The 22,121-nt window shown below is 48.7% G+C and overlaps 1 protein-coding gene across 2 annotated transcripts in view; it reads right to left on the bottom strand.

Annotated features, from left to right (window-relative positions):
* LOC120757933 (hydrocephalus-inducing protein-like) overlaps positions 1-22,121 on the bottom strand; it is a 43,355-nt gene that overhangs the window by 19,748 nt on the left and 1,486 nt on the right. Inside the window, exons 2-7 of one of the 2 annotated variants that reach the window (XM_040075668.2) lie at positions 13,374-13,464; positions 10,895-11,011; positions 9,709-9,825; positions 7,557-7,676; positions 5,668-5,802; positions 4,069-4,268 (exon numbers count right to left, since the gene is read on the bottom strand). In XM_040075668.2, the coding sequence (XP_039931602.1) occupies positions 4,069-4,268; positions 5,668-5,802; positions 7,557-7,676; positions 9,709-9,825; positions 10,895-10,966 (644 nt within the window). In that variant the 5' untranslated portion in view covers positions 10,967-11,011; positions 13,374-13,464. The remainder of the gene's footprint in view (positions 1-4,068; positions 4,269-5,667; positions 5,803-7,556; positions 7,677-9,708; positions 9,826-10,894; positions 11,012-13,373; positions 13,465-22,121) is intronic. The other variant, XM_040075667.2, reaches the window with a different exon arrangement.

Genomic DNA, 22,121 nt, shown 5'->3' with positions numbered 1-22,121 from the left:
AAGGATCCAATCCCAGCTAAATGAAGCACCATTAGCAGGAGCACATCAAGGAGGCAGAACAGGAGGTTTCTGTGTATTTACCAGCAATGCAGTCTGGGACTCTGGGTTGTCATCCAGGCTGGTAACTGTTTGCTTGGCCTAGCAGACAAACTCTGAGCAATGTGTTGGAAATAATTATGCAAATGCATTGGTGCATTTTGGATTTTACAGGAGCAATTAGGATTGGTCACCAGGTGAACACCTCTTGCCTGACAAACACTAGACTCCGTCCTTTGAAGCTCAGGGACAGCTCAGGTGAAATGTGCTTCTGCCCAGCCCCAGCAGCTGCTGGGCTTTGCGCTCTTCTACAACCCCACCGAGGAAACAAAAGTTCCTCAGTGCTTTGCTGGTGGTCAGTCTGTCCACAGAAAGGGTGTTCTGGGGAGTTTGGTGATGAATTTATCACACACAAAAATAAAGAGAACATCTGGCAAGCTAAACTGTATTCATGTCAGTAGTGACAGCTGATGAATTTGCTTTGGGTTCTGCTCACTAAGGATCTGTTGCTGCAGTCATGGGCCTGACCTGTTCCATTACCACTAGTGAGAACATCACTAGTGGCTGATGGAGAAGCCTTGGGCCAGCAATGTTTATGTGCTGGATGTGAGACTTTGGAGAGAGGGGAGGAAGGACAAGGCCTCCCCAGCCCCAGAGCCTGGTTGCTGTACTGCTCCCACACTGCCGCAGGTCTCTGCTGGGGCCTGGGGGAGGATCAGTGCCTGGTGTGGACAAGACACAGGATTTTTTTCTTATTCTTTTGCCAGAAATTTCTCCAGAACAGAGAAGCTGCCACTTAAGGGAGTCCCTGGCCACACTTCAGCGCTACCTTCCGTTCCATTCCCTTCCCGATCCTGCCCCATGTTACGTACTCCTGCCCTCAGATGGCAGGATGGGAATAACACTCCTGGGAGGTGACTTCAGGGGTTGCCTGAGAAAGAAGATATCTCCCTATCTTCAAATTATCAGGAGAAGAGGATCCAGCCAAGTTTCAGTTGTCAGGGCTGAAAAACTGAGTGCAAATCAGCCCCCACATCCCCTACATCCCACCCTGGGCTCTACCCACCAGAATCCTCTGTTACTGCTCCAGCAGTCATCTCTCACGTAGACCTGGATCCCCAAGGCCCAAGGACATAAGTTCTACAGTTAAACTTAACTCCTCTGAATTTCAGCCAACATCACTAAGCTGTTCCCTGAGCCCACAGATAGAGGAGCTGTGGAGGAGACATCCCTGACACTGTAAATAACCAAATGAAAACCACTGCCAAGAGAGGGGGCCTTTTTGGCCTTTTATCTATTAATTGTGAGCTGTCCCTTAAGATGATTCTCATCCTGTTAGATCTACCCTTTTAATGAATCACTACTGCACCCAACAGGCAGAAAAGAAAAGCTATGGAGTGTGTTTTAATAGATTGTTTTCTTCTGCTTTTTAACTAGGTCCATTTGTGTGTTTGTTCTCTTGTATGGCATCTAAAGATAGCTCCAGATCTCCCAGTGGCACCTTGCAATCCCCAGACACTGGTCTTGCTTTGAGCAGTGTGTTTGCTCAGACGATTTCCAGAGGTCCCCTCCAGCAAAAGTTATTCTATACTTTTATCTTCTAAATCCCAGAATCACAGAATGAATTAGGTTGGAAGAGACCTTCAAGATCATCGAGTCCAACCCATGCCCTAACACCTCAACTAAACCATGGCACTGAGTGCCATATCCAGTCTGTTTTCAAACACAGGGATGGTGACTCCTCCACCTCCCTGGACAGACCATTCCAGGACTTTATCACTCCTTCCGTGAAAAACGTTTTCCTAATATCCAGCCTCTATTTCCCTTGGCACAGCCTGAGACTGTGTCCTCTTGTTCTGCCAGTTGCTGCCTGCAGAAAGAGACTGACCCCACCTGAGCACAGCCACCTTTCAGGGAGTTGTAGAGAGTGATAAGGTCACCCCTGAGTCTCCTTTTCTCCAGGCTAAACAACCCCAGATCCCTCAGTCGCTCCTCACAGGGCTTGCGTTCCAAGCCCCTCACTGGCCTTGTTGCCTCTTCTGATTGTGCTCAAGGGTCTCAATGTCCTTCCTAAACTGAGGGGCCAGAACTGGACACAGCACTCAATGTCCATCCTAAACTGAGGGGCCAGAACTGGACACAGCACTCAATGTCCATCCTAAACTGAGGGGCCAGAACTGGACACAGCACTCAATGTCCATCCTGAACTGAGGGGCCAGAACTGGACACAGCACTCAATGTCCTTCCTAAACTGAGGGGCCAGAACTGGACACAGCACTTGAGGTGCAGCCTCACCAGTGCTGAGTACAGGGGCAGAATGACCTCCCTGCTCCTGCTGGCCACACCATTCCTGATCCAGGCCAGGTGCCATTGGCCTTCTTGGCCACCAGGGCACACTGCTGGCTCATGTCCAGTTGGCCGTGGACCAGTACCCCCAGGTCCCTTCCTGCCTGGGCACTGTCCAGCCACGCTGTCCCCAGCCTACAGCATTGCAGGGGGTTGTTGTGGCCAACATGCAGGACTCTGTGCTTGGACTTAATAAACTTCATCCTACTGGACTCTGCCCATCCATCCAACTGTTCCAGGTCTCTCTGCAGAGCCATCCTCCCTTCCAATAGACCCACACACACCCCCAGCTTAGTGTTGTCTGCAAATTTACTAATGAAAGACTCAATCCCCTCATCCCTGCCATCAATAAAAATACTGAACAGAGCTGGCCCCAGCACAGACCCCTGAGAGACACCACTGGTGTCTGGCTGTCAGCTGCATGCAGCACCGTTCCCCACCGCTCTCTGGGCCCGGCCATGCAGCCAGTTCCTAACCCAGCACAGAGTGCTCCTGCCCAAGCCACGGGCTGCCAGCTTTTCCAGGAGTGTGCTGGGGGAGACAGTGTCAAAGGCCTTGCTGAAGTCCAAATAGACAACATCCACAGCCCTTCCTGCATCCACCAGGTGGGTCACCTGGTCATAACAGGAGATCAGGTTGGTGAAACATGACCTGCCCCTCCTAAACCCATTCTGGCTGGGTCTGATACCCTGGCCATCCTGTAGGTGCTGCATGATGAGACTCAGTATAAACTGCTGCTTTTCCTTACTGGGTATTGAGGTCAAGCTAACTGCCTATAATTACTAGGATCCTCCTTCTCACCCTTTTTGTGAGTGGGTGTCACACTGGACAGCTTCCAGTCATCTGGAACCTCACCAGTTGCCAAGACTGTTGCCAAATGATGGAGAGTGGTTTTGCAAGCCCATCTGCCAGCTCCCAAAACTGGTCTCCATCATTTACCAACAATCAGGCCAATTGCTTTTCACTAAATGTCTCAGATTTCCTACACACCTGTGCATATACCTATGGGCATGTGGTATATTGACAGGCATTAGAGGAGCTTGACCTTTATGAAAGTTCCCAATGAAGAACTCATGATCTTTTGACAAACATTTAACATAAACCAAAATGAAAAAACAGCAGAAACATGGGAACTTCAGAGCAGCTAAAAAGAAATTTCAATGAAAGGGGACATGACCTTATTCAGAGAGTTAAATCATCCATTTGAAATTTTAAACTGGCTTTCAAAGGTTCATCATGGAACAGAAGAGGTGACTGATGCCCTCAGCTGACAAGGGAAATCAGATCAGCTTTAACTAACAGGAACTGCACCGGCTGCCCACAACACAGCTCATGTTGGGCATCTGATGCGGGGACCACTGGAAAGCCACGTGCCTGTGGCCTCCCAGAGAATGGGTCTATTTGGCTGACAGTGGTGAGGAACCATTTCAGAAGCTGCTTGTGCTCAGGAGGGTGCAAGCCAGCCACTAACGTGTTCCAGCACCCTCCAGGAAATCTGGGACAGGGAAAGCTCAAAGGCTGCATCTTGCTAAGAACACTGAAAGCAAGAGCAGAGGCATCCATCCTGCCCATTTCCAGCCAGGGCTGCAGGGCAGAGGCTCTGATGCTCTGGATCCTTTTGTTGCTCTTTCCCAACTCTGTCATCACCCAAAGGTGTTTTGCACAAGCACAGATGAGCTGCCTCACCTCTGGGTGCTCAGCTGGTAACGAGCTGCCCGGTTACCGACGTTGCGAACCAGCAGAGTCTTCTGGGTGCTGCACTTGACCGGACACTCCGAGAAGTCCAGCTGGTCAGGGAAGTCCAGGATGGCTCGGGCACCAATGGCCCGAATTGGCACAACTATCCTTTCCCTTTGACTCATGCAGACGAGCTCATGGGAATAATCCTGCAGGAAAAGAAACTAGCTCAGCACAGGGCATTCAGTGCCATCCCCATGGCAGAAGAAAAACCATTTCCTATAACCCTTCAAGGCCATCAATTTACCTATTCCACCCCAAAGGAACACTAAGTTCTACTAATATTTCACATTTTGAGGACACCAGTGCACTTGGCAAAACCCATCTCAGTGGCATTAAGCTCTTGTGTCACTTGGGTCATACAGAGAACTGGCCTAGGCCACCACAATTTTTACTCTCAATTTTAATGATGTTAAATAATTCCTAAGTCCCTTCTAACAAACATGGAGCTAGGAAACACAGGACATTCCTCTTTAGGTTTCTATATTCCCGCTGTATGTGAACAGGACAAAGTGTTAAACTGACTCTAAGCAGCAAAATGAAGATGAGAGAACAGCTGCACCCAAAGAGATCCTGCACCTCTGGCCTGGTGTAGAAACATCAGTTGGCTCAGAACTCCCCTCTAACTTTGCCTCTTCAACCAAGTCAGGAGAAGAACAGTGCCAAGAGGAATCAGGATGCTGCTGGAAAGAGCCTCTCTTTGTTTCCCTGCAAGGCTTCCTCCCTTCCATGCCATGTCCTAAACCCTTCTGGATGAACAAGCCTCCAGATCACAGCACCGAGATCAGACTTGGCAGGGCCTCAGCACCCGTGTTCAAACCTCCAGGCAAAAGCACGTTTGGCACGGAATGGGTGCCAGTTGACAGAGCAACCACAGTGACAGGCATGAAGACAGAGCCACAGCAGTGTCACTGCCACAGGCTCTGGGGTCACAGGTCTGCCTGCAGGTTTTACCTGCCCTACACGAGCTCTTTCAGGCAGGTGTCCAAGTCCCCTGCAGCTCACCAAGCTCCTGCTGACTAAGGGCACCTAGAGCTCACCTAGAGTGTGCCCGTGCCAGGCTGGGCTCTGCCCTGGCCTTGCAGCTGTTTCAAGGTCAGTTGTGCTCTGGGACAAGCACAGCTGCAAGGCTGGAGAACAGAGGGTGTGAAAAAGCACAGTCTTTGCTCCAGTGAGGCAGGGAAGCTGTTGCCAGTCAGGAATGAGGAAAGCTCTCTGACCTCTTTGTTCCTCTAGCACTTTCCATACTAATTAAACCCCTTCCACTGTACCTAGAGATGGCTGATCATCTGTCCACACCCCTCTGTCATTTCCATACTGTTCCCTGTGCATCTTCCCTTGGGAATGCCCAGGAATGTGCAGGGAAGGGAAGCAGAGCCTGTCAGGCCTGGGTGCAGTGCCTGACAGCACACGCCAAGGTGGGACTGGCTGCAGGCTGCCTGCCCACGGCCTGGAGCCAAGCTCACAGCATGGAATGGGCTGTACCCAGACTGCAGGGAGAACAATGGCTTTGGAGATAATTGTGTGTTTTGGCTCCTCCAGTCTCACCTTGTTCTCCTTGGGAGTGAAGCAGACGCGCACATGGGTGGACATGCCTGCTGGCACCTTACGGTACACATCATTGGGGCAGTCCAGCTGGAAATACGGTGAGCTCGCCATGGAGACCTTCATCACCCGAGGATACTGCAGGAAAGACATGGAATGATGATTTTGCCACTTGGGGAAACAGGATGAGAGGAAACCTCTCCGTACTTCGGTGACATCCTTCCCCAACCCCTTTTCCAAAGCCCTTTCAGCTGTGGAGGTACAGGCACATATTTGACAAGGGTGAACTTGAATCCCTTCCATCTGGGTCCAGCATTTTGGCCAGGGGCAGTAGGGCAGTGCCTGGGGGGAAGGAAGGGCCGAGTATATCAGCACCAGCAGGATGGAGACAGAGCACCTGAACCAAGTCATCTGCATATTCAACAAAGCCAAAACGCCTGCTGGCTTCTGCCTGCACACAGCCATGCAGTCGTGTTCCAGAGAGCGAATGTGCTACCAGAAAGCAAAACAGCACATTATCCTGGGGGAAGGAAGAAATCCCCTTCTAGCAGATCAGCTTTGGGTAGGGCAGTTCTGGGGATACAGTCATGCAGGCAGATGAGCAAGAGAGGAGATCAAACACTGTGGCCTTACTGGGAACAAAAGCAAACCTGAAAAGCAACAGAAGGAACGCAGCAATCCCTAAAAAAAGGAGATGGCAAAGAGAATTTAAAGGGGCAGTAAAGCAGCAAGGACAAACCATAAAATGAGAGCAATCAGCTTGCCAAAAGCGATGGAAACACAGACAGGCTGTGCCTATTGGCTATGGGCTTCAAAGGCATTTCCTGCCTGGAGAAACATGATCAGCACTGACTCACAGTGTGGTTCCAGTAGGAAAAGCCAGTCTTGGCTCTCGAGGCATTCTTGCTGCCTGTGCAGGCAAGCTGGGCTGCTGGGCATTCCTGCCTGCAGCCAGCAGGCCAGGTTCTGCCCTCTGGGATACACAGACACAGCAAACATGCATTTTCACACATGAGCACCAAAATGCTCTCAAAAAGTTTAAACCACATGATTTGGACTCCCTCCTGTCTCTTCCCACCAGCCCACTCTTGGCACAAGCCTCATTTGAGAAAATGTTTCCCTGATTGAAATGCAAATGTTTTCAGTTTTCCTCTTTACAGTGGAACACAACTGCTGCCATTGTTCAACTTTTTCCCCCTCAACTCTCTTGGGAAACTGCAAAACAATCACAGTTTCTTCAAATGAAGGTGAAAACCTCCAGGAGCACATGGCTTTGGATGTGCTGTGGTTCTGCAAAGGAAAAGCAGAGCACCATGTTGCTTTTGGAAAACCTGAGCAGAGCTGGATGAAGTTTGGCAGGAGCCTGAAGGGGCACCTAAAGGCCTCCTGCTGCTTCTGCTACATCTGTCTGACTCCAGGGCTGTTTTCAAACATTTCCCGCAGTGCCAATGCCATTAATGACAGTGATTCCAGCAAAAAGTGGAGAAGACTCAGCCCCTGAGCTTTGACTTTGAGCTGCACAAAGGGAGCCAAACAGGCTGAGAGGCAGAGATTCCTATCAGGAACCAAAATTAACCAAGGAGACATGGGATGTGGTATAGACTCAAGGCAAAGCATGAGATCAGGTAAGAACTGTACAGCCCTCAACATTCCTGTCAATCCAGAGCTTTCAAGAGAAGGAAACTCCTTTGCGATAGATACCATCAGCCCATGGGCAAAATCAGGGGAGAATTCCCAGCACAGGAAGATTTCCACCATCTTGCAGAACAAAGCTGCTGAGACATTTTCTTCTGAATGTGCTGCAGCAGAAAACTTGCTTTGCTGTACACTGTGGAAATTACACCACTCTCTTCTTCCAGCAGTGTGTTAGAGCTCCACGTCCCAGCACTTACCTTGCCCTTGTTAATGATAGACACTACCATCTCAGAGACCTCATGAGCGGCGACGTTCTGAAACACCATCTCTGGTGGGGAAGCCTGAAACAAGCTCTGTTTCGGGGCAACTGATGACAGCTGGAGAGGCAAGAGAGAGCAGGGAGAGGTTCAGCTGCTGGGAGGAAGGTTCATGGAGGAGAATCTTACACTCAGATCCCCACTGAGTACAGAATCATGGTGAGCACGTCTGCCCAGGCCACACTGGGGAAACAGTAGGTCACCTACCTCTGCTCTGAGCTGATCAAGAACTGCTGGGCCACACGGAGCAGGCTTAAGCCAAGATGCTCTTTTGGCATGTATTTCTCCAGGTTCCCTCCTCCAGAATGCCAGGCAGCACTTACCTTAAGCACTATCCTGTGCCCATGTGGTAACAGAGCTCTGGGGCACTGACTGAGCACTCACAGTGGAAATAAAACCCACAAATTTACATCAGACTCCATGGGAAACAATTTGGGATGTCCCTTACTCTGAGACAGGGAAACCAAGGCCCACACAACTGCGAATATCCTTTTTGATCTAGAACGTAGACATCAGTAAGAAGAGAACAGTACCAGAGGAGGTGTGAGAGATGAGGTGATCTTTTGCTGAAGCCAAGAGGTTATTAAGCCAAAGAATTAAAGTTGTTGGTTCTGTGTGTTGTTTGTGGTTTGGATTTGTTCAGGTTGGTTTGTTGGATGTTGCTGTGAGGTGGGAGAGGGAAGGGGTTGAAGACCTGACCAAAAGGAAGTAGGACGAGAGGAGAGGGGACAGAAAAGTTAGCGGTCAGAGAGAATGGAAGTTCCCGAGTACCCAGGCAATGGGAAAGGGGACGAGGACCACCCTGGATGGGTATAAAGGGTATAGAAAGATTGCCATTTTCTTGGAGGGTGTCTTTGTTCATCTCCAGGGGGAGGGAGACACGCCTGGCTCAGCTGAATTGTTAACTAATAAAGAGTTTTCTTTTGCTTTGATGATTTTGTCCCCTTTCGTTGTATTTAAAAGTTAGTGCATTTCTAACAGAGGTAAAGGCAAAATAAAGTAACACAGAAATTAGGAAAAAGACAAATGAGGTGAATGCTGAATAAGGATAACATTCAGTTATTTTCTCAGCAACTTGGGTAAGAGTAGAGTTGGTATCTCCTTTTTCTATGAGCTTTAAATGGGGGCTTTCTTGTAATCTATTATTGCTGTCTTATTTAATACCATTGAAGAGGCATGTCTGGTATGACACAACAACAGCAAATGCTTCTGGAGCAGAGACATTGCTTTGAGAAAATCCTCCCCTGCTTTGTCTGCCTTCTCCAGCCACACTGCTGTCACTCCAGAGACACAAGCAGGTCTCCTCTGTGACCTCACAGGAGACACAGTCTGCTGAAGGGAGTGGCTGCATGCACTGTCCCTTAGTCGTGCCCTTCTCTGAGGTGTTCCCAAACCCCTTCTCCAGGGCAATCCTTAACCAGTTTGTTACATGTCTCTTGCTGCCAATTTCCTGCTCAACAGCCCACCTCAGTCACCTACCCGTTTGGATTGTGCTTTATACTGAGTCAGTCCTGCAAGAAAAGCAGCTTTAAACACACCTCTAAGTAGGCACTGATCCAGATAAAGCACATCCATTCCCCTCTGCCCAGGGTGAGGCCCCCGTACACCTGGCAGCTTGCAAAATCTAACACCACGTCAGGGTCCCAACACATTGTTCCAACCCAAAGCATGAATGCAAAGGGTTTTGTTAAATCAGAAGTAATTCCTGCAGATCCCCGGCCTTCAAAGGCCAATGCTGCCACTGTGGAGGGAATCCTATGACCCCAAGCATTTGATGGTGACCATACCAAAGCAAGAGGTGGCTGTTTCAGCAGGAGAATGGCAAATGGCAATCTTGTGCCTTTGTGTCCCCAGCCTTCCCCCCGCTGTCTTAGCAATGGCAGCTACACTCCAGCAAACCCCAGCAGCTTCAGCAGAGGTTATTTGTGTTGGCTTAGTGCAGATCAGGACTCCAAGTCCACCACTAGCAGCAGTTTGCAATGACAACAGGAGCTGGACACAGAGGTGTTTTGCTGGAGGCAAGCCTGCCACAAGCACACACCCTCTTCAAACTTCACATCAAACAGAAAGGAAAAGAGCAGGAAAAGGATACCTTTTGACACGGTTCACACATGACTGGAGATGGGCCAATTCTGGGCAGAATATTCCCCCCAGTGCTGGCCTTCTTCCTGTTGAGAAACTTCTCCATCAGGAACTTAGACGGAAGCAGCTGAAAGGCAAAAAAAACCAAAACAAAACAGCAAGGGTCTCAGAGATGCCATTGTTCATATAGACTTTTCTTGTTCACTTGCTACTGATGAATAATTTGTGATCACAGCCAGTAGGACAGTTCTGGAAGCCCTGGAAGTTACTTGCTGGAACACTTAGCATCAGTAAATTAATAATGCAGCGTGCAATACACTGTGTCCCAGTAGCTTCTCCATGTTTTGATGGGACATGTTTAGGGATTTCTGCTCTTTGCGCATTTCTTTCCTCTTTAGATTCATTAGATTGAGGCAGTGACCTTTTCAGAGAGTGGGGAGGGGCTCTCCTAACTCCCCTAACTCCATCCCTGCACAGCACTCAAAACTCACAGCGAGGAGACAGTGCTGCTGGGTGAGTCCAAGAGACGCAAGAAAGCAAAGTTGTACCAAGAGTGAGGTGCACAGGAATGTGTCCACGTTTTAGTTCTCTCTGCTAATCAGCATTTGTTTTCTCCTGTCTGGGCTCACAGGCCCCTCCACAGAAGGAAACAGAAGGATCTCCTTGACAGAGCCTCACCAGTGGGGTATCTTCAGTCAAAGTGAGCTCCCAACAGCCAGGGGACCTTTGTGGCCCTGACTCCACGGCTGTCTGCAGGGCTGGATCTGTGTCCCACACAGGAGATGGGAGAGAACAGCTCGTTTGGAACCTCTTCTGGCTGGGACCAGCCGTGTCTCTCAAGGCTCAGGGAAGAGTTTGAGCTTCCCCCCCACATGCCCAAGGGCAGGTTGGTCAGAGCAGCACGGGTGAGTGTCCAGCCTGACAGAAGGAATTACTGTGACAAAGGGGAGGGAAAGAGGCGCGTGCTCAGGGCTTCAGCTGTACATTGGTTTAACTTGGCTCTGGTGGCACAGCCAGGCAAGACGCTACCCTGTAGCAACACACGGTGTTCCCTAGTGCACCAGGACAGCCCCCACCAAGAGGAGCACGGCACAGAGAGGTGGGGAGGGGGTCTGCAGCTGGGCAGTGCTGGGGGCAGGGAGAGGAGGGACACGAGGGCAGTTTCCAGCCTTAACACAGCCCCAGTGGGTACTCACGGAAATAGATTGCAGTCTTTCCCTGAGCAAAAGACGAGGTGTTGGAGTCGTTTTCGGGAGTCCAGAAGCCATTTTGAAGGGAAGAGGTCGCAGATGAGCGACAATGCCTCAACCAAACTGGAAGGAGCAACAATGGAACGCTGAGAATCCAGAACCCAATTCATGGCAGACTCAAGGGACATACTGGGGCTAAAAAATTTACATTAGTTCAAAGTAGCTAAGTGCTTGTTTGGCATAAGTAGCTAGTATTGTTAGGCCTCTAACTGGATTTTAATTGAACTATATGGCTATGTTGTGCAATTCAAAGATGGATCATACTGAAACCTGGAGCTAAAAATCTGAACATTATCAATAGCTAGAACAGACAAAGCTGTCGCTTAAATATTACTTAAAAATAGCTAGAGTGGACCTCCTTTTCTTTAGGCTAAACCCTGCTCTCTCAAGCTGCTCCTCACAGGACTTGTGAGAGACTGGAATGTTATGGCAAAGGGCTGAAATATTGTTATAAAAGACTTTTTGCCCATTGTGGCAAAACTGTATAAAGAAGCTGCGACCACTGAAGCCCACCCTTCCCTGAAAATGCCTCCTGACTGGAACTTTGGACTCTGAGTTAAGCTGCCTAAGGGAACTTGTCACAAGGTACAGGTGACACTATTGTGCTATTATCTCAGATCTGGGGAGAAGTAAACAAGGCTGAGGGAGGAAAAACCAAAGCCAAATCCAGCAGCTGTCCTGAAAATCAGCTCTGTCTGGGTTCAGGGTGGGGAAGTCATAGCCACAGACTCGTCTGCGGAGGACAGGTTTGCACACAAACCTCCCATCAACAGAGGGGGAAGGAGGAAATTTTGGGTGTGTGGCATAACCTCTGGTAAGAGGCAGTGGACACCCATCCTCCCTCACACAAACGGGCTCAGCCCTAAAACCCCCCACCCCCACAAGGCCACATCCAGGGGACATTCCCATGAGGGGCAGCTGAGGGGGTGTCATCACCCATCAAAGACCTCCAAAGGGCCCCCAGAGCCCTTCCTGAGGCCTTGCACCAGACGACGGCATGGGATGCTAAGTAACACAAGAGATCCGAAAATCCAGAACCCAATGCATGGCAGACTCAAAGGATATACTGGTGCTAAAGGTTTTATATGATGTGAAAGCAGCAAGAGACAATCTTGCCCTGCCCCAGGGAGACAGCTGGGCAGTCCCACCTTGCCCAAATCTGTATGAATCCACTGGAGTCTTATGTTTTGTTACACCTCATCACAGAGAAGACCAGAATAGGATTGAACAGTATGCCAGTGGGATCCATGGAATGATGGTATTTTCTATTTAATCTGTCTCTGTCATTCTCTTTCCCTCCCCCTCCCCAAACCCCCTCCCTCGCCCCACCCCACCTCTTTTTCTATTTCTCTCTCTCTCTTCCTCACATTTACTGTTACATAAATCCAGACTATTGACTTTGGCATATGGTCTCGTTTGCATCTTAATTCAGAGGCATCTCCCTAATCATTGTAATAACCAGATCATAAAAACCCACTGAAACTTGAACAGAACTCGTTCACCTTTAGGCAGTTGAAGTAATCATTATATATAGGAAAAAAATGTATAGACTAGTATATTTAGGAAATGTTGCATTTCTTCAGGGGAAAAAAAAAAAAAAAAAGCACAATCATTAGACCATATATTCATCCACTCAGCTCTACATGCCACTGAACTGCTGCACTAGAAGACTGGCATTAGCACATCCTGTTTTTCCCTTTGGCATTATTTTTCAGAGTACAGATGTGACAAACCCAAAAAGTTCAACTTTAGTCAATCTTTACCTTCAAAAGGCAATTCAGGACTAGCTCGCAGAGAGCAATTCTCCGCGAATTCACGACTCGCTCGCAGAGAGCAATTCTCCGCGAACAATTCATCTGGCGAATCGCTCGGTGTAGCCGCCTGCAGCGCCCAGGCTGGAACACCCAGCCCGAAGCGCGCTCTCAGGCAACTGAGGCCGCAGCAGCGCCACAGACGCTGTTGGCGCGCTCACGGTTGCCAGGCAACCGCGAAACCCGATTGTGACGGACGGGCCCAGGGCCGGGGCCCGAGGGCGGGCCCGGTGCCCGGGCGGGCCGGGGCCAGTGGCGCTGGGCCGGCCTCGGTCCCCCCTCGCTCTCGCCTTGTTTCCCCTCGCTCCCCCCTCGGTCCCTGCCTGTTATAGCCTTGGTGCCCGCTCGGGCCCCGGGCGGAGCGGGAGGAATCCGCCCCGGGGCCCGGAACGTGACGGGCACGGCGGCAGCGCTCGATATAGCCAGAGACTCGCACCCAGCTCCGAGCTGCTCCTTCGCAACGGGAAAAACCCAGGGTCTCAGCACTTGGTGTTCAGCGCAGAGTACAAGTGGGAATCAGCGAGCTGCAGGCCCTGGGCACTACCATTTAGCTTCTCCTTCTTCTTAATATCACACAAGTAGCAGAAGTAATTTCCTGGTGTAATGGTTTGTACCTAATCAGCAGCCAGGAATTAATGCTCCAGATGACAGACATTATCACATCCTGCATTTCTCTTCGACATTCTCTTTCAGAATGCAGATGTGCTTAAAAAAAAAAATAAAAATAAAAATAAAAATTAAAAAAAAAATTATCAACCTCTCTCTTTGAATGAAATGCAAGACTGATTTTCAGTTGGATTCCCAGCATTGTGATAAAAACACACTAGAACCATAATTATTGCAAGTTTCCTCCTTGAAGTAAACTTGAGATTTTAGTATTCTTTCCAAGTTTATCTGTAATACATAGGTTTATATCTTCTAAAGAACTTAGGTTTGTTAAATTACTGCATACTCCTTCACGCTGCTGAGCTACAGCACAGATTGTTTGTGTTCTGTGCTGCAGAACTGGTTTATCTTAGTGAAAAGACTTAGAAGTGAAAAACTTTCTGAGTTAACCAGAATTAAGAAAGTACTTTTGATAACAAAAGAAGGACAAAAAGATCAACCCTATTAGTTTATGGTGTTTCCAAGTCTTCTACTCTGTGCAGCTGTCATGGGTTAGCCCAGTTTAGTTTTTAGTCATAGAAGAATGTGTAATGTGTTTCCGGGTCAGGACCTGGGAGAATTGCTTAGAAGGACAAGGGACCTATCAGAGGGTTAGTTAAAATATTGTCATCTGTTCCATAATTCTGTGATTCTGTCATCCCTATGGGCCCCTTACAGCTCTGAATATGCTGTGATTCTGTGAAATATTTCCACCAGTTACACTTGTGTAATGGTGGATAACAAGAAAACTGCTCTAATCTGCACCACTGAAGACCTGACCCATGGGCTCCAATTTCTGAGTGGCTGCTAGAACCTTAAATTAAAACTTAGCACTTGTATTCAGTGTCTGACAGGTTATTAGGCAAACTGATCTATACATTTTGCAATGGCTTAGTAATCCCATGCCCATCCTAAATCTGATTTTCAAAAAATCTGTTTGGAAAAACCACACTACACATTCCATGGTGAACAGTGCATGTTTACAATTAAAGATTAGAAGCAGTTACACAAATTTCAGTTTCCTTATGTACCCCCCTAGATTGTGTAACTTTTTATGCAGAAAATTTCATTAATATGAACCTTTATACTTTCCTAATCTATTTTCCATCTGGCCTGAGATTATTTTACTGAAATAGAAAAATGAAATAAATCTCAGTCAGTATTGGATATTTATAAATGTTGTGCATGAAAATGTTTTGGATTTACAACTCATCTGATAACCCCAACAAACCATCAATAACCCTAGGAAACACAGACTGGTGGATGTCAGAACTGTAGATTACCTAGATTTTAAATTCGAACAATTCTTGAAAATATCCTGACACCAGTTCATAAGTAGATGAATAATAAATTCTGCAAGTTCAGAAATTCTGATGGCCAACATGGAGGAAAAGTGCAGTGTTCATCAGCAGTCTTTGAGGCCCTTACAGAAATGGGGGAGTGGCTGTTTGAAGAAAACCTTTATCTATCTTTTGCTACATTTGGTTTGTAGCTACGAGAAATGTTTCAGTCTCCTGTGTCTGTGTTAGAAAGTCATTTTGAGGGAGGATCTGATTAGGACTGGGGCTACAGAGCAGAGACAAGGAATCAGGACTTTGGCATTTTATTCCCAGCTCAGACACAGTTTATCTACTGTATGCCCGTGGCCAATTTCTTTTCCTGACTGCTCCTGTAGTACCTCTGACCTCCCCCTGTGCCTCCTTTCCCCCTCTGCCTCTTTTAACCAGCTGACCTCAGTGTTTGAGTCTTCTCTGCCCTGGGCTGAGGGGTTGTCCTAGGGTAACTTTATGATGCCTGTATCCCCAGTCGTCTGTTCTGTTTGTGCTGTATATTGAGTCCTGTACCTTTAAGACTGGTTCTAAGAGCAAGGAGAAGCGCGGAGTTTGTTTTGAGAAAACTGCCTGACTCCTCCACATTCTGCTGCGGACAGCGTGTTCGGCGGAGGCTTGGAGAGACTGCAGGACAGAGATCTTGTTTTGCTTTTAGTTAGTTTCAGCTAGCTAGGGCAGAGAAGTTCCCTGGACTGGTTTTTTTTTTCCTTTTTCTTGGAACTGTTTAAACCTGCTCTGGACTGAAAACCCAGGGGAGCACTGGGGGCTGCACCTGCGGCCCACCGGGGCCTGGACCTCGGCATTTTCCAGCAGCGCCGGAGGGACTGGGACTGAGGAGAGGCACTGAGAGAGAGACGAGCTACACCCACGGCAAGGACTTTCTCAATTTGCCATCTCACTTCAGAAGGAGAGGTTTTATTGTTTCATATTATTCATCCTTTATACTTGTATGCACTTCATTTGTTCAGTAAAGTAGTTTTTTCCACTTTCCTCCAATGGGTTTGTTTTTTTTACTGGACCGGTTGGAGGGAGGGGCCACTTGGGTTTGCTTCCTTAGAGGGATCCTCTACAGGGGTTTTCTCCCAAATTTGTCCCAAACCAGGACATACTTCTAACTGGCGCCCACTGCGGGGCACGAGAGAGTGGAAAAAACTTGTATTGATTATTATTAACTGCATTTTTTTGTTTCTCCTTTGGGTGGGGATTAAACAGTCAGTGGCCATGTTGCTTCTTGAATTCCTAATGTCTCTTAGGATGGAGTCTTTTCTGCATTTCTGTTCCCTAGGCTTTTTTGAGGTCTTAATGCCTTTCTGGTCCCTAGGTTTGTTTTCTTACCCAGAAATAGCTCCAATATTGTCCCTAACATACAGCTTTTACATTAGGGATGCACAAATTAGAATAGTTATTTTGCTGGGTTCGGTGATTATGGTTTACAAGAAGCTTATAAAGATACTGGAGTTTGTTCTGGGTATGTTCAGTTTATGGTTTTTTCGTCCTACCCTGCGTCCTAGTTCCAGCAGCATGTTTTGGGGATTTATCAACAATTGCACCCAGTTTGTTAGAGGAGGAGTAGGGGATGAGGCTCTTCAGCCTCTTCTTTCCTTCTTCTCTTTTGAGTCAGTTACATCACTTTTGGAGAATGTTCAGCGGCTCCTGAACGTTAAAGACCCCACCTCCCTGGTATTTCACCTGGTGACTTTCCTCTATATAGTTTATAGCTTTTCTAGAATGAGTCACACACTGCTAAACCCTGTAGGGCAGCAGATAGAGGCAAGGGAGCAGGGAGATAAATCAGTCACTCAGGCTGCAGCCAACCCCACAGCTATTCAGGCTGCAGCTAAACCAGACAGTGAGGCTGAGACACCGGCAGTTGCTGCAGTAAAAAAGGGAAAGAAGCACACAGACAAAACCGATTGACCAGTAGAGGATGATTCAGGTGAAGGATCCTCAATGCCTCCTGACACCCAGTCAGGAGTCAAACCACCTGACACACAATCAGAAGCTGAAGCAACTGATGATACACAGTCAGAAACCGAACCAACTGATAGAAAATCGGAAGCCCAACCAGCTGCTACAAGATCAGGAGCCCGACCAACTGCTACAAGATCAGGAGCCCGACCAACTGCTGCAAGAGCAGGAGATACTATTGAGTCCTTTTCCCTGAAGGACCTTCGTGGCCTAAGAAAGGATTATACTCGACGACCTGATGAATCTATAATTAGTTGGTTAGTCCGTCTCTGGGATGCTGCAGGCGAGGCTACAATACTGGATGGCACTGAAGCGAGACATCTTGGGTCCCTATCACATGATCCAGTTATTGACCAAGAAATGATGAGGGAGGCTAGTCCTTGCAGTCTCTGGGAACGGGTCCTGGGAAGTGTGGCACAAAGATATCTGTGTGCCGATGATCTCTATATGCAGCAAACCCAGTGGAAAACCATTGAACAAGGGATCCAGCGCTTGAGGGAAATGGCAGTGGCGGAGATTGTCTTCTCAGATGACATAAACACCAGGAACCCCGACTTGGTACCATGTACACCTGTGATGTGGAGAAAACTTGTACGACTTGGGCCACAAGAATACTCCTCTGCTTTAGCAATAATGAAGCGGGATGAGACAGAGGAGACCGTGCTTGATATGGCGAAGAAGCTCCGAACATATGCAGATGCCGTGCATGGTCCAACACATGCAAGAATTGCAGCTCTGGAAACGCGTATGAGGAAATTAGAAGACAAGATAGAGGAGAATCACAAAGAACTCAAGCAGGACATTCTCCAGATCTCTGCAGTACAAGATAGGGGCTCTGGCACCACACGCAAACGTTCCCTAGATAGAGAGGGAAAAGGCATCCCACGGGCTAAGCTGTGGTCCTTCCTGCGTGATTGTGGAGAAAACATGAAAAGATGGGATGGAGAATCTACTGATGCTATGACGCAACGGCTGCATGAATTGTTGGATGGCAAGACTGTGAGAGGAAATTCTAGCAAGAAGGAAGCAGCTCCGGTTACCCAGGCAAATAAGGATAATCAGGCTTAGAGGGGCCCTGCCTCTAGCCAGGTAGAGGCTAGGGAAAACCGTGTTTTTTGGACTGTGTGGATTCGTTGGCCTGGCACGTCAGAACCACAAAAATATGAGGCCTTAGTTGACACTGGTGCACAGTGCACATTACTCCCATCAAGACATGTGGGGGAAGAATCTGTTTCCATTGCTGGGGTGACAGGGGGTTCACAAGATTTTACTTTGGTGGAAGCTGATGTGAGCCTGACTGGAAATGAGTGGAAGAGACACCCTATTGTGACTGGCCCAGAAGCTCCATGCATTTTGGCATAGACTTCCTCCGAAATGGGTATTTCAAAGACCCAAAGGGATTTAGGTGGGCATTCGGGATAGCAGCTGTAGAGACAGAGGGTGTTAAGCAGTTGAATACCTTGCCTGGACTATCAGAGAACCCATCTGCTGTAGGTCTTCTGAAAGTGGAAGAGCAACAAGTGCCAATTGCCACTTCAATAGTGCATCGCCGACAGTACAGAACAACTCGAGATGCTGTGATCCCCATCCACGAGATGATCCGTGAGCTGGAGAGCCAAGGGGTGGTCAGCAAAACCCACTCACCCTTCAACAGCCCCATCTGGCCTGTGCGCAAGTCTGACAGAGGATGGAGATTGACTGTGGACTACCGTGCCTTGAACAAAGTGACTCCACCATTGAGTGCTGCTGTGCCGGACATGCTGGAACTCCAGTACGAGCTGGAGTCCAAGGCAGCAAAGTGGTACGCCACAATTGACATTGCTAATGCATTTTTCTCCATTCCTCTGGCTGCAGAATGCAGGCCTCAGTTTGCTTTCACCTGGAGGGGCGTGCAGTACACCTGGAACCAACTGCCCCAGGGATGGAAACACAGCCCCACCATCTGCCATGGACTGATCCAGGCTGCACTGGAAAAGGGTGAGGCTCCGGAACATCTACAGTACATCGATGACATCATTGTGTGGGGAAACACAGCAATGGAAGTGTTTGAGAAGGGAGAGAAGATCATCCAGATTCTCCTGAAGGCTGGCTTTGCTATCAAGAAGAGCAAAGTTAAGGGACCTGCTCGAGAGATCCAGTTTCTAGGAGTAAAGTGGCACGATGGAAGGCGTCAAATTCCCACTGAAGTCATCAACAAGATCACAGCAATGTGTCCACCAACCAACAAAAGGGAAACACAAGCTTTCCTAGGCGCCATAGGTTTCTGGAGGATGCACATTCCTGAGTACAGCCAGATTGTGAGCCCTCTCTACCTGGTCACCCGCAAGAAGAACGATTTCCACTGGGGCCCTGAACAGCAACAAGCCTTTGCCCAGATCAAGCAGGAGATCGCTCATGCAGTAGCCCTTGGCCCAGTGAGGACGGGACCAGATGTGAAGAACGTGCTCTACTCAGCAGCCGGGAACAATGGCCTGTCCTGGAGCCTTTGGCAGAAGGTGCCTGGGGAGACTCGGGGCCAACCACTGGGATTCTGGAGCCGAAGCTACAGAGGGTCCGAAGCCAACTACACTCCAACAGAAAAGGAAATCTTGACTGCCTATGAAGGAGTTCAAGCCGCCTCAGAAGTAGTAGGCACTGAAACACAACTCCTGCTGGCACCTCGACTACCAGTATGCTGGATGTTCAAAGCAGAAGTTCCCTCTACCCACCATGCCACCAATGCCACATGGAGCAAATGGATTGCCCTCATCACTCAGCGCGCCCGCATTGGAAACCCAAATCGTCCTGGGATTTTGGAAATAATTACAAACTGGCCGGAAGGTGAAAACTTTGATCTCATGGATGAAGAAGAGCAGGAACAAGTGACACGTGCTGAAGAAGCTCCACCATACAACCAACTGCCAGCAGAAGAAACACGCTATGCTCTTTTCACTGACGGTTCCTGCCGCGTCGTAGGGATGAACAGGAAGTGGAAAGCAGCTGTATGGAGCCCGACACGACAGGTTGCACAAGCCACTGAAGGAGAAAGTGGGTCAAGCCAACTTGCTGAACTCAAAGCTGTTCAACTGGCCCTGGACATTGCTGAAAGAGAGAAGTGGCCAAAGCTCTACCTCTACACTGATTCGTGGATGGTGGCCAGTGCTCTGTGGGGTTGGCTGGACAGGTGGAAAAAGGCCAATTGGCAGCGTAGGGGAAAGCCAATCTGGGCTGCAGATGAGTGGAAGGACATTGCCACTCGGGTGGAGAAGCTACCTGTAAAAGTCCGCCATGTAGATGCCCATGTCCCCAAGAGTCGGGCTAATGAGGAGCACCGAAACAACGAGCAGGTAGATCAAGCTGCAAAGATAGAGGTGTCAAAGATAGACTTAGATTGGCAACACAAGGGAGAGTTGTTCCTAGCTCGATGGGCCCATGATGCCTCAGGTCACCAGGGTAGAGATGCCACCTATAAGTGGGCACAAGACCGAGGGGTGGATCTAACCATGGACAGTATTTCTCAGGTTATCCATGACTGTGAGACGTGTGCTGCCATCAAGCAGGCCAAGCGGTGAAGCCCCTGTGGTATGGCGGGCGATGGTCCAAGTATAAGTACGGGGAAGCCTGGCAGATTGACTACATCACCCTTCCCCAAACCCGCCAAGGCAAGCGCTGTGTGCTGACCATGGTGGAAGCCACCACTGGATGGCTGGAGACCTACCCTGTGCCCCACGCTACTGCCCGGAACACCATCCTGGGCCTTAAAAAGCAAATCCTGTGGAGACATGGTACCCCTGAGAGGATTGAGTCAGACAATGGGACTCATTTCAAGAACAGCCTTATAAACACCTGGGCTAGAGAACATGGCATTGAGTGGGTGTACCATATTCCTTATCATGCGCCAGCAGCCGGAAAGTTGAACGATGCAATGGCCTGCTTAAAACCACTTTGAAGGCACTGGGTGCGGGGACTTTTAAGAACTGGGAGAATAATTTAGCAAAAGCCACCTGGTTAGTGAACACTCGAGGTTCTACCAACCGAGCAGGCCCCGCCCAATCCGAGCCCCTGGAAACAAGAGATGGAGATAAAGTTCCAGTAGTACACATGAGAGGAATGCTGGGAAAAACTGTTTGGATTAATTCTGCCTCCAGCAAAGACAATCCCGCTCCTGGGGTTGTTTTTGCTCAGGGACCTGGCTGCACATGGTGGGTGATGCAAAGGGATAGTGAGACCCGCTGCATACCTCAAGGGGACCTTGTTTTTCGGTGAATACTGTGACTGTGTCTGTATTTATATTCACATGTATATATATGTATATCATTTAAAGGTTTAAATTCAATATAATATGTTGGTGTGGGAAAAATTCGGGGTGGATAATGTTGAGGGTTAAGTCTCCTGTAGAATTTTTCCCCCCCTCAAGTTGCTAGGAGACTAAATGCTGAGTGCTTAACCTGGACAAAAAAAGCTGATCACTTAGTTTGGGAGAGGGAAAAAAACTCCGGGAGAGAGAGCTGAGGGTGGGGGGTCAGGCGTCTCTCGTCTTCCGGGAAGCACGGATCAGGGGCTGCTGGCTGCTGGAGTCTACGGTTAACAAAGGGTTGGTCCTGGGAATTCTACCATCTGTTGGAGTATCCAGGAATTCGGAGTTTCTTCGCTGTCCTGCTGGATTTTGTGAGCCCGAGTCCAGCCGCTGCAGCTTCTCCGGCACTGCCACCTCTGCCTGCCGAGGACACCCCCTGCCTGCGGAGGACAGTCCACCGCGCCCGCTTCCAGCCATCAGCGCCGGAGCTTCCACCGTTTGCCTCGGGGTTCTTGGTTCTGTTCTGTGTATAATTGCTGTTGGTTTTTTGTGTCTGTCTGTTATATTTACTAGTAAAGGACTGTTATTCCTTTTCCCCATAGCTCTGACTGAAAAAGTTTTTTTTAATTTTCCAAATTATAATAACACGGAGGATGATTCGAATCCTCATTTCCTGGAGAGGCCTGCCTCTCCTTCAGACACTGTCTTTTCAAACCAAGACAACTGCCAAATGTTCTTGCACAGGTAGCTGCTATTTGTGACACATAGCCAGCTACTGGTTTCATGAAAGTGGAATTCACACAGGTGCTGGAAAATGCTGTAAACCCGACATTTTTAGAGGAATATTACCACGTGCTAGTAACATTTTGAGTTTTGCACGTTAAAACTTTTGTTAACCCAATGGCTGGGAAAAAAATCACTCAGGAAACAAGACAGACTGTTCTCAAATGAAAATACAGCCTGCTTGATAGCAAAATGGGCGGTCCAGCAGCACAATGCTACCATTAGTTCTATTCACTTAGCACAGAATTTCTTGCATTTCCCATTGTGACTAGTAGAGAGAACCTCCCCCCCCCAAAAAAACCCAACCCCCCCACCACCCCCCCCCCAAAAAAAAACAAAACCCCCAAAAAAAACCAAAA

Source organism: Hirundo rustica, chromosome 11, assembly GCF_015227805.2.
Source record: "Hirundo rustica isolate bHirRus1 chromosome 11, bHirRus1.pri.v3, whole genome shotgun sequence".
NCBI lineage: Eukaryota > Metazoa > Chordata > Aves > Passeriformes > Hirundinidae > Hirundo > Hirundo rustica.
Note: the sequence above shows the minus strand (reverse complement) of the source record. Positions and strands in the feature narration are given on the sequence as shown.